Here is a 12,581-nt window from a genome sequence, read left to right as displayed (position 1 = left end):
CAGAGGGTCCAGAGTTGAGCAGGAAGGGGCTCTGGGCTCCTGTCTCCCAGCCCAGAGCTCAATCCAGCTTAGCCTCCTTGGGTGGAAGCTGGGCTCTAGTTTTGGAGGAGTCAGGGTCAAAGGTCCTAAAGGAGGGCGAAGAAGCCCAGCCAGGCACTGCTGTTCCACACAATGCCCCTACACCAGCTGGCATGGAAGCTGCCTGTTCCCTGTGACCCAGAGTGTCACAAGGGAAGACAAGGGTCCTAGGCTTGTGCCTCCAACATCAATAAGTAACAAGTAAGTTGTTCCCTGAGCGCTCCCCCTCTGCCACCCTATAGAAGGCAACACACGTTATCTCATATCCCAGCCAGCTCCAACTGACTGATGAGGAACCAAGGTCAGGAAGGTCAACTACATTGCCCAAGGTCACACAATAAGTGGAATAACCAGGATTTGAGTCCAGTTCAAGCCCTGATAAACTAGACTACATAGTCTCTATGATGGGACAACAGTGACAATAATTATAGCTAATATTTGCAAGGATTTACCATGTGCCAGAAAACAGGCTGAGCTCTGAATGGAGGTCTATTATCTTGTGCTCAACAATAGTCCTTTTGAGGGGGTGCTATTATTTTACATCCATTTTGCAGATAAGTAAATGGAGGCTCAGGAAGACAAAGGCTCCACAGCCAATCAGGAGAGAGCCCACCACAAATCTAGCACAGCTCTGTGATTGACACTGCAGACACTCCTTCTGGTGGGAAGCTGTGTGTGCAATCATGTGTGAGCACTTACATGGGTTCAGGTGCATGCGTGCGTGCGTGAGCATGTGCCGGGGAGAGAGAGGCCCCACAAGTGGTGCACACCAAGGTCAGGCCTGGCTTGTTGGTGCCCTATTCCAGGATTCACCAGACAGGGAGACATATGCAACCCATGCTAACGGGAAGGGGGGGCATGACATGACAGTGGGGGTGCCTGCCCGGGTCCCTTCTGTCCTTTCTGTGTGGACAGGAAGGAAGGCAGCATTTGGATCTGGATGTTTTTAAAACATCCCCTAAATGGACTCTGGGCTGCAGCCAAATCTCTGAGCAGGGAGAGAACTGGGCACAGAGGTCTTTGGGGAGGAAAAGAGGCTGGAGGACCAAGGCAGTGGTCCTAGGCCACACAGCCTGAGGAGTCAGTACATCCTATCACTTCACAGCCCTGAGCCTTTGCTCCTACCATTCCCCCTCCCTGGCAAACTGGAAAGAGCGCTGTGAAACCCCAGTCCTTCTGCCTCTTGCCAGCTATGTGACCTTGGGCAATCCCCTTGACCTCTCTGAGCCTCAGCTGATATACATGTAAAAGGAAGGGGCTAAGTCTGGCCCTTAAGGTCTCTGCCCCAGTGCAGAACACATGGGGGGAGGAGCTGTCATGAAACCTGTAATTACCCAATTAATAACCTAATTACAGTTGAGGTAAATGCCCTGAGGAAACTCCCAGGTGTCTAACACAGGAGCCTGGCCTGGAGCTGAATGCATGAATTTGGAGGAGGAAATCAAGAGAAGGGTAAGGGGACCTACCAAGGGCCAGGGCCCCTCTAGTGGGAACAGCGCAGGAACAGAGGCCTGGGGTGCGTGGCGCTCTGGGAGCTTGGGTGGAGCAGGAGTGAGGCTGAGGGAGGCAGGACCACACAGGCATCTCAGGCACTTGGGCGGGGCCAAGGAGAGGTTCGGAGGGGAAAGGCTGATGCAGCTGACCCAGAAGATCCCCAGTGGATCTGGGGCAAAAGCAGGGGAAAGATGTTTAGTTGGTCCAGCCTGACTGTGGGACCCCAAACTGGTTTTCCATTGGAGCTGAGCTTCTCTCTGTGGCCCAGGAAATGGGAGATTATTCACCTCGGTCTTAGAACAAGGGACCTCCAAGGCAACCCTCCATTAGCAAAGGAATATTCCAGGTTACAGAGTCTGTGCTGTTAGCTTCGGCTATTCAGAGAAGACTGGGGTAGGAACAAAAGGGGGGACATGAGGGAGAGATGTAGTTGGCTATTCAGCTCCACACATACCTCCCAGGCCCCTGCTCTATGCCAAGGCCTACAACCCAGAGCCAGGCACAACATTGCCATCAAGGATCCAGAGCAGTCAAACCCAAGCCGGCTAATGAGTGATGAGGGCAGATAGCTGTTGAGTCCTTACTATGAGATGCTCCAGCTAATCCTTACATACAAGCGTTTTCTGATTTAATCTCTGCAGCAACACTGCAGGGTAAGTACTACCAGCATCTCCACTTTATAGAGGAGACTGAGGGTCATAAAAGGGAGCTCATAGAGGAAAAGACAGAGCCAGGATTCAAGCCCAAGTCAGCCTGGCTCTAAACCACAGTGCTCTTAACCTACCTGGACACAAGAGAAGGGGCTGGCCTGCTGCTCCCACTTTCTCTGACTCACAGCCACTTCTCAGAAAGACCAGCACTATCTGCTAAGAATGAAGACCTGTGGGTCTCCAGTGAAGGCTAGGGTCAGCCTGGTCCAGAACATCCCAGTGTCTCTGGCTCTTCCCCAACCCTAGCTCCAAGTTCCTTTTGGCACCAGAGGGCAGAGAATGTGACCACAGATGAAGTCATTCCTTTGGGGCACCAGGGAATGACCTTAGTAATAACCTTGGCTGCTGGTCCAGCCCCTGCCTGGAACCCTGGGGAACTCCTTCTGCCCCAGGGCGCTCCCTCCCCTCCTCTGTGCCCAGGACAGTGCTGGAAGTGCCATTTACCTGAACACTAATTCTCCCGAGTGCCCTATAAGAAAGGACTAAATTTACATTTTACACATAGGAAGACTGAAGCTTGATAAGAGGACTTGCACATGAGATCATGCATAGGGAATAAGTGACAAAGCAAGGTTTCGCCCCAGACCTGACACAAAGGTGGAATTTGTCCGTGAGACCACACAGCCTTCCTTCCCTCCCACCCCGGGCCCCTAAGCCTGTGCTTAGTACTACAGACACATGGAAAAGGGGCAGCTCCTAGCCTTGCCATAGATCAATATGGCCCCCTCCCGGCAAGGTGTTCACAGTGCCTCAGCTCAGCTCGGCATTCAATGTCCTTCCCAAGCAGGCCCAACTCCCCTTTCTAGCCTCTCCCTCACCACCGCCCCCACCCTCATATTTTCTGTTTTAAGCCTGCAGCCTGCCTACAGCTCACTTGCAAACCCGGATCACTGGCTTTCATTCAATCACACAACAAATATTGAGTCCCTATGATGTGTCAGGCACTGTACCAGCCGCTGGACAGAGACAGCCACTCAAGGCTAACTCTTCTGCTATAACATCTCCTCTTCCAGGAAGTCTTCCAGGCTACTCCTGAGTGCCCACATCTCCTCTAATTCCTCTATCCTGGCCTTCTTCATTGGTTCCCAGGCAGAACCAGGCATGTTTTAGGGATGGAGTGACATGGCTCTCCATAGCCCCCAGCAAAGAGTGAGGGAGAGGAGGAGGGAGATGAAGGTAAGCAGGAAATCCTGAGGAAATCAGAAAGGAGTTGCCCCTGGGCAATGTTTCTCCTGTGGGCAGGCCTAAGGACTGCTCCATTCCACTCAGCCCACTGGGCCCAGGCCCAAGTGCTGGGTAGCACGGACCTGAGGGCCTTTGGTGCAGCTTTTCCTGACTTGGTGATCTGCCAGCCCCCATCCACCTACCACCCAGCCTGGTTCCAGGGCCTTCAGACCCAGGAGGTTACAAAATCAAGCTCCCACCACACTCCTGTTCCCAGAAGCCTTATGGAGGAGCTGAAAACAGTAGTTTGTACACATTAGCTCCAGGGAGACACGGACCAGGATTTCCTGTGTTTCTGTGTGGGTGAAATGTCACAGCCTCTGTGTGTGTGTGTGTGTGTGTGTGTGTGTGTGTGTGTGTGTCTGGGCACCTGGGTTTGTGGGTCTCTGGCTCCCGTTAGCAAATGCTACAAGCCTGACATCTGAGTGCTCTGTGCTCATGTCCCTCGTGTGTATGTGGCTACATGCCTGTGAGCCCTGGGTGTTCTGAAAGAGTGTCTGCTGCTCTCTTTGTGGAAGAGGCAGTGGAGGTAACTGGGCTGTGAGCTTGAGTCTGTGCCAGCCTGGAAGGGGCAGATCTGTGGATTTCTGTGGATGCTGGCGCCTGTATGTAATGAGTCTGCGTGGGTTTGTGTGCGCGCCTGCATACATATGTGTACTTCCGATTTGTCTGAGGGTGTCTCCAGGCTGTGCGTCCATCTCTGGGACACGGCCAAGCATGTCTGGGGTGTAAGTTTTGTGTGAGGGTGTGTTTCTGAGCGGGTTTTCCTAGATGGTGTGTCTCTGTTGTGTCTGGTTTTTTTTTCTCTTTTTTTTTTCTTCTGTTGTGTCTGTTTGGTAATGTGTGTGTGATGAGACAGGAGGTTGTGTATCTGCCTGGGTTTGTGTACTTCTTTGAACATATCTCCTCTCTGATATGTCTGGAGCTGTGCTTCTGGAAGCATGCAACATAAGCATGTCACTGGATCTCTGGGCATAAGCTGTGAATGTGTGTGTTTGTGTATGCAAGAGAGAGTGTGCCCAGGGATTCAGGCCCAGCCCCTCTGCGAGGAATGCTGGGAGCCCTGGGAGACGTGGTCCCCCCAGGCCACAGCAGCAACCACTTCACATTTTCCATCTCATTTTCCATCTTGCTGGAGCTACATACACCCCCTCCAGGCCATGTCAGGCAAATTGCTGAGGATTCTTAAAGACCCAGGTCTCAAAGCAGCTTCTTCTAGGCCAGCTCTCAGCTGCCACAGGGAGGGCCAGAACTCAGAGTAGGGAGCAGCCAGCAGCTTTACTGACCATGATGACCACCCCTCCCCCCATCCAGTGAAAAACAGACTGGAGCCCTCCCCCTGTAGCTCCCAGGGGCTAAGAGCTTCACAACTTGCTGGCCTGGTAGCCAGGAGGCACTCAGAAAACATGTGTCGAATGAATGAATGAATGAATGAATGAATGAATGAATGTGAATGTCTGGAGAAGCAGATGAGGAAAAGGCAAGGACTGGAACAGGCACTGACATTTACTGTGCACTTGATCTATATCATCACACTGAAAAGGGTGCTCACAACCCTAAGGCAGGCATGCTTAGCCCCCATTTTACAGAAGAAGAAATAGAGGCTCAGAAAGGCTGAGTATCTCACCCAGTGTCACAGCTTGCAAATGACAAAGCCAGGCAAGACCCCGGCTCTGTGAAACTCAGGCTGCCTCCTGCATGGGAGAGAATGAAAGAGCGACAGGGGAAGGGGAGCTCTGTAGGGTCCTCTAGTGAGGTTCCCAAGTATATCAGCTGTGTGACCTTGGCCATGTTACATAGCCTCTCGGTTTCCTCATCTAGCCAATGGGTCAGATATCAGAACCCTCCACACAGGATTGCTATGAGGAGTAAAGAGCTTACTTAACCCAGAGCCTGGTACATCAGAAGTGATCAATAGTTGATAGCATTTGTGAGACAAGAGCCATAAAAGTCTAGGGATCAGTGGTCTGGGGGGTCCCCAGGCCGGCTCTAACATTCCAGAACGCTGGGCTTCATTCAGCCTAACCATTATCAAACCCTTAAGGCTGGATCCAAACCCTCATCACTCCCTCCAGGATCTCAGATCCCCGGTCCCAAGTTTGCACTGGTACAGGTGCCTATTCACATACAAGCATACACACACGCCCCCCACCCCCACCTGCAGGCTCCACCCCCGCCCCTCCAGCCCCAACATGTTACTCTCTACTTACTCCCAACCAGTCTTAGCCTAGAGCCTAGCACACAACAGGATTCTTCTCACCAACCCATATCCCAGACTAGACACTGTTAGCAACCAAAAGCTCTCTGTTCAGTCATCCTGCAGAAAGAACAGGATCCAGAGTTAGATCAGTCAGGTTTGTAATCCTGACTGTGTGACCTGGAGCCTCCATTTACCCAACTATACAATGGGAACTGAAGGTGGATTAGCTGCTTCCTCTGGGCCCTTCTGGGCTGACATCTAGATTGGCTGCACTTCAAACATTCAAAATTCCTCCAAGGAGATAGGGAGGCTTGGCTTCACGGAGCCCACACAGCATGGAATGTAATCATACCTTTTTGTCCTTCCTGGAGAAGCTCCCAATTTATTAACATCCTACAGCTTAGGGGACCCACCTTCCAGGCTTCGCCCAGCTCCCCCAAGAATGAAAACCCAGACATCCTGTCTGCTCACTGGTTAACAATATTAACAATTTCCCAAGGGATGTAGGATTTCACTGCTTGCAAAATGTTTTCTTATCTGTTCATACCTCCCTTATTCCTGATAACAATCCTATGCAGTTGCCCAGGCAGGTTCCACAATCTTAATCATATAGAAGAAGGCAAAAAGTAGCTCAGAGAGGCCAAGTGACTTACCCATGGCCACACTGTAAATGGCAGAGTTAGGTCTCAAAGCCAGGTCTTCAGGTTCCAACTTTCAGTTTCTTCCCCCCACACCCGGTGGGTTCCCAGCATGTCCTCACCACATGGTAGGTAACAGTGGTGATGGAGACCTGGAAGATCTGACCGCCAGGGCTTTGAAGTTCAATGTGTCTGCTCTGCAGCTAAAGCTGTATCTCAGAATCCTAGACCCTCAGCCCAGCCAGTGTGTCTCAGTGGATTGAGCATAGTCCCATGCACCAAGAGATCACTGGTTCGGTTCCCAGTCAGGGCACATGCCTAGGTTGCAGGCTCGATCCCCAGTAGGGGGCATGTAGGAGGTAGCCCATCGATGTTTCTCTCATCATTAATGTTTCTATCTCTTTCTCCCTCTCCCTTCTTCTATCTAAAAAATCAATGAAAACATTATTTTAAAATATACATTTTTTTAAGAAAAAGAATCCTAGAACTTCAAAAGTAAATCACCTTCAGACTTCCTTGGCTGGAAGGGACCCTGAGGTCAGGTAGTTCATAACTGTAGCCACCACATAAATCTCCTGAATCCTCCTTGAGTAATCACAACCACCAACATTTTGTACAGTTTACAAGCTGCTTTCCACAAACCGTATGTCTTTATCCAAAAATGCGGGGTCATCCATCTTCTCTGGATAACTCAAGTAATAGCAAACTTACTCCTTTCTCTGTAGCAGCTCCTTCTACCATCTCATTGGGAGAGAGCTGCCCATTTACACTTGTCCCATTTGGGCCCCAGAGCAGGCCTCATGTGACAGGAGATCTGCCATCACCCGAGAGGCCTTCCCCAGTTGACAATTCCCAGTGTCCCCCCCTCCCAGCGGGAAGATGAGCCTGAGCAAGGCCCCACCAGACTCTGCAGGACTCAAGCCAGGGAGTGTGGGGCCTGCAGAGGACACGCTGGGGATCTGGAGTCCTCCTGGTAACCAGTTCCTGCATCTTAGAAGCAAAGTGGCCCAGAGGGGCAGGAAACATGTCAAGAGTATAATGCTGCCTGGAGTACTGGCTCTGCGACCTGAAGCAAGTCCTCCCCCACTCTGGCCATGGTTTACCATCTATAGTATGAACACACCAACACCTCCTGTATTAGTGCCTACACTTACGGTCCACATCCAGTCTCTAGTTTTTCACCCCACCTCTGTGAGGTCAGCAGCTGGGTTATACAAAGCCCTGGAGAAGTGCACACAGGGAGAACCGCACACTCTGGCCCTGCTTGTCTCTCTCATCTGAACTCCTTCTTCTATCCAGCCTAGATACTAACTAAATAGTTGGTGAATGAATGAATGAGGGGCCAGGAGAAAGAGCTCAGACTGCTTCAGATGGGGAGGGAGATTTATTCTGCCCCCACAGAACCCACAAGAGAACATAAAAGGCATCCATGGAAATGTGTCACATACCTCTTCAGAAGAGCAGTGATGACAGCTACTCTCATCCAAGGCTCACTACATGCCAGATGCTCTAGTGGTTTGCACACATTATCTCATTTAACCCTTAAGGTTGGAAAATGTGTTGGGTAATGTGTCTTTTTACAATAAGGAAACTGAGATCCAGAGACACTAAGTAACCTGACCAAGATCACACAGCCCGGAAGCTACAGATCCCAAATCCAACAGTGGCCTGAGGCCTGCACACAAAGCCTGAAACACTGAATGAGTGGGTGAAACTGAGGCTCAGCCCTGGCCTAGGCAGTGGGAAGTCTCTAGCCAGGCCCTGGTCTCTGTGAGACCTTGGACTCAACCCCCAGCCTTCTGAGACTAAGTTTCATCTTAACAGTCATGGGTGACTCAGATGGACTCCGGAGCTCTGCCTGGTGCCTTCCTGGGATGGACAGCAGGCCACAGGGGTGGGTGCATGAGGGGACCCTAAAGCAAAGCTCTATGGCCCATCTTCTCTACCCAGGGTGAAAAGTGGGGGCAGGAGTTGGGAGTGAGGACTTCAGGGTGTGAGTTTAGAGCATCTCAGGCAGTAAGTATAGGAAGCAGCTCAGAGCACCAAGAGGCCAGGGCCAGGCCTCCTTCTGGCCTGTCTCCCTCCTTCTACCCACCCTCTACTTGTCCTCTCCTCACCACTGGCTTCTGAAAACTATAGGAGCTGAATGAAGCCCTGATTGTCAACACTGAATGGGGCCTTTGGGAAGACTTCACCAGGGATGGATTATCCTGATTCAGACAGGCCCTGTATTTACTGAACACATGCTGGATAGCAGATCCTGGGGAAATGGGGAGGGGGAGACATAGTTGAGCAAGACCTCAAAAACTCTAATGAGAGAGAAATGCATCTGGCCAGAAGAGCCACAATGCAAAGCTAAGTATTGCCAGGCAGACATAAATCAGCAGAGTGCTGTTGACTCCGTGGCTCTCGGCCAGGAGCACTCTGGGTGCTGTGCCAGGCCATCAACTGACAAGAGCAGGTAACATTTCAGCCTCTTCCCAAACAGTGCCCAGCCAGTGGCAATAGACTAGAGCCCATGAAACTTCCAGTCTGCCTGGCCAAGGTCCACACGTGAGGTCTGGGCTGTCCCTAAAGCTGCCACAGTGCCAAGCCTGGCCTGCACATGGCAGGTGCTCATGTCCACTGAAAGGGTGAAGGCAAAGCCCGCTGTCCCGGGGAAGCTCTCAGGTCCCCACATGCTTAGAGGAAATGCCCCTTTCAGGTAGGCAGCTTCCCTCCTCTAAATGGGAACACGGGAAGGACATGGGCCAGGCCACGAGGGGCAATGGAACCGTGTGTACACAGGGTCTGCCCCAGAGAGGCCAGAAGGCAGTATACCGGGATTTAGGAAGCCTCCTCTGAACCGGTTCTCCCACGACATCACCCTCCCAGGCGGTGGGACCGTTAGACTGGGCGGAAGTGGGACTCCAGCCAAAGGGATGTTCCCAGATGTCATGTTTTCAAACAGGGAACCGCCCTGCAAGGCAGGCGGGGACAGGCCTGTGCCAGGGAAAGCCCTGAGTAAAGAAAGACTCAGGATGCTGTTCCAGCCTCTCCTTGGCACGGGCTGGACACAGGTCTCCCTGGCAGCATGCACACCAGTGCCTGTCCCAAAAAGGAGATCCACCAAGGGCCTGGCCTCTGTCCCCGGGATGGGGGTCTGAGCAGCTGAAGCCAGAGGGCCGGCCCCTCACTGATTACCCATCCCGCCTTCCAAGTAACGCATCCCGGCGCCCTCCAGAGCAGCTTCCCACCCTCCCTCCCCTTCCCAAATCAGTCTCCTCAAACAGCTTCCTTCTCGGGGGTTCCCCAAACAAGATGGGAGGTGGGATGTGAGGGTGGTCCCGGACGGTTTAGGCCCCTTTACCCAGCTCGTTCAGTGGGGCAGCGGGCCGGCGAGTGCCTCAACCCCAAGGGTGGTGACAACCGGCGCCTCCCGGGGCCCCTCTCCCCCGTCAGCGCCCCAACCTTGAGATAGTCGTTCTCCGAGCGCAGCTCCTCCAGCTCTCGCACGAAGCCGCCGGGCCCGCAGTCCAGCATCTCCTCGGTGAGGTCGGAGAAGGCGAGCGAGGCACTGAGCGGCAGGCGGCTGCTCCCCGCCGACGACGCGGCGACCGACGGCTCATCGGGGGAGGCGGGCGGCCGCGGGGGCTGCTCTGCCGGCGGCGCGGGCTGGGGCGGCTGCCCGGCGCGGGCCCCCGGCGGGCCCCCGGCCGCGGACTCCGCGTCGCTGAGCGCCAGCTCCAGGCCCAGCAGGCGCGCCTCCTCCGACGCGCAGTCGGACACCTCCGAGCTGCTGTCGGTGAGGCTGGGCGGCGGTGGAGGCGGCCGCGGCCCGGTCACTGGACGCGGGCGGCACTTGGCACGGACTCCTGTGCGGACCCCCGCGACCCGCGTCCCTGAGCCCCGCGCCCCGGGCGCCACAGTGCGCCCCTTCTTGTCCGGCCGCGCGGAGGACGCGGCGCTGCAGGCGGCTGCGGCGCCCGGGCCTGGGCCGCGGCGGCCCTTGGCCAGGGACCAGCCGGCCACGTCCTTGGGCCGGGCCGGCGACGGCGCGCGGTGGCTCTTCTTCCTCTCGGGCGCGGGCGCGGGCGGGGGGCGGCAGCCCCGGGCCGGGGGCTCCCCCGGCGGCGCTTCCATCTCGGCCTCCCTTGCCCTCAGCGAGCGGCGCGCATGGCCCGGTCCCGCCCGGCGTCCGCACCCCTGTGGGCGGTCCGGGCGCCGCTCCGGCCGCGGTTCCTCTAGGCCCACCTCAGCCCCGGGACTGCGCTCAGGCCCCGGCCCCCGCCGAACAGTTTCTCCGCTGCTCTGAGCTCGGAGAGAGCGGCCAGCTCGTCGCCAGGCGCCCCGGCTCCGGCTCCGGCTCCGCCCGGTGCCCGCCCCCTCGGCCTCGCCGCGCCCCCGGAGCGCGCCCGGGCCCCGGCAGCCTGCGTGCTGATCGCTCCCTCGGGCTCCGAGTCCGGCTGCGGCCCGGGCCCCGGCTCCGCCCGGCGCGGCCCGCCCCCCGCGCAGCCCCGCCAGCTCCCCGCCCCGCCGCCTCGGCTCGGGGGCGCGCGGCTCCACGAACAAAAGGCGGACGCGGCGGGAGCGGCGGGGAGGGACGCGGGCGGCGAGCGAGGGAGGGATCTGCGAGGCAACAGCGACCCCCTCGAGGGTCAGGCGGGCCGGGGCGCTCTCCTCGGTCTCTCCGCCGCCGCCTCTTCCCCTGCGGGCCTGGGGCACGCCCCCGGCGGGGGCTCCTCGGCGCCCAGAGTCCCGGCAGGGGCCCCGCGAGCCGCGAGGGGGGTCGCTGCGGGGTGGAGGCCGGGCGGACCCCGGGGCGCGGGCGCCGGCAGCCATACACGCCCCGCGCCTCGCCGCTCGCCCCTCGCCGCCCGCCGAGCGTGCGCGGACTCCGCCCCTCAGCCCCGCGAAACCCGGCCGGCGGCCCATTGTACAGATTCGCACACTGGAGCCTCGGGACGGCTCGCGACCAGCCCGCGGGCACTGGCCGAGCCTGAAGAGAGCCCAGGCCCGACACTCCGGGGCGTGCTGGGCTCCCCGTCTCCGTGTCCCCGTCGGAGGCGTAGGCTCCGCGGAGCCCGGGCGCCCCGGCCCCGCTCGCCGCGACCCGCCCTCAGGCTCCGCGCCGCTGAGAGGCGGGCGGCCCGTCAGGTGTGGGAGCCGCTGCGCTTTGGGAGTGGGTTCGGCCCCGGCGGCGGCTGGCACGGGCGGGGACGGCCGCCCCGAGCCCCACGCCTTCCGGCCCAGGAGCAGCTGCGGACGACCCCTGGCTCTGGGGGCGCCCTGGCTCTGGGGAGCCCCTTCTTTCCTTCCAGCGCCGTCTCCGCGGCTGCTGACTTCCCCACGGGTCTGTCACCCGCCCCCTCCCGCTCCCCGCCGCTACCTCCTGTCAAGGCACCTCCGCGGGGCAGAGCCGCAGAAGTCTTTCGGGTGCCCCTCCCGTGGGCTCTCACCCTTAGGGGGGCGCCCCCTTGCTACCGGGGTGGGGGGGCAGCGCTGTGTTTTCCGCGGCCTCTTGCTCCCAGCCCTGCTACCCCCTCCCGTGCTCTTTCTCCCCCAAAAGTGCCGGCCTCCCTTTTTTCCATTTCTCCTTTCCTCCGCCTGCCAGTGTGTCCCCCCCGCCGCCCCAGTCCTGCTCCTTCACCTCCTCCTGCTCTTGCTGCACTGCAGGCCCCAGGTCCACCTCCCCCACAGCAGGGACTATGTTTCTGGGTTACCCCTCTCACCGGAGGCGTGGTTTCATCCCCATCTAGGGGTGTCCAGGTGTGTGAGCGTCCCTCCACCCAGATCCTTCCTCCAGGTGCCTCCCCATCCTGCCAGGCAGGGAGCAGCGCTACTCGGCCGGTTTCCCGGAAACACTTCTTCAGGGGCGTTCCGACCCCTGCTGGCCAGGCACCAGCTCCCCTGCCCCCACTCACCTGGTCCACAGGCACCAGGTAGGACCCTGAAGGACACAGTGGTAGACTTCTCAGTTGTGCGTTCCTGGCCTCCTGGAGCACAGAGTATATGGGGGGAGATGGCCAAGAGCTTCATCACAAACAGGGTGACATGGTGTGGCACAGCCCCGGCCAGGGCCGCCCTCCCCACTTCCCGGGCCTCAGAGTCCCACCTGCTCTAGTCTGCTGTAACAGATGACAGGACCCTTCCAGCTCTGGTGCTCCTGTTTCTTGTAAGGTGGTTCTGGTCTGGCACAGAGAGATGCTGTGCAGCTCTTGGAAATTGTTTACCCTCTCTGTGCTTCACTTTCTACCC

The 12,581-nt window shown here is 57.2% G+C and overlaps 1 protein-coding gene across 3 annotated transcripts in view; it reads right to left on the bottom strand.

Annotated features, from left to right (window-relative positions):
• Positions 1 to 10,481, bottom strand: part of MTCL2 (microtubule crosslinking factor 2) — an 81,920-nt gene extending 71,439 nt beyond the window's left edge. For 2 of the 3 annotated variants that reach the window (XM_087818750.1, XM_016219338.2), the window contains exon 1: positions 9,795 to 10,481. In XM_087818750.1, the coding sequence (XP_087674876.1) occupies positions 9,795 to 10,466 (672 nt within the window). In that variant the 5' untranslated portion in view covers positions 10,467 to 10,481. The remainder of the gene's footprint in view (positions 1 to 9,794) is intronic. The other variant, XM_016219340.2, reaches the window with a different exon arrangement.
• Between the last annotated feature and the right edge of the window lie 2,100 nt (positions 10,482 to 12,581).

This window comes from Miniopterus natalensis, chromosome 7, assembly GCF_054644295.1.
Source record: "Miniopterus natalensis isolate mMinNat1 chromosome 7, mMinNat1.hap1, whole genome shotgun sequence".
NCBI classification, from domain to species: Eukaryota; Metazoa; Chordata; class Mammalia; order Chiroptera; family Miniopteridae; genus Miniopterus; species Miniopterus natalensis.
The sequence above is the reverse complement of the archived record's forward strand: the minus strand, read 5'-3'. Positions and strand labels throughout refer to the sequence as shown.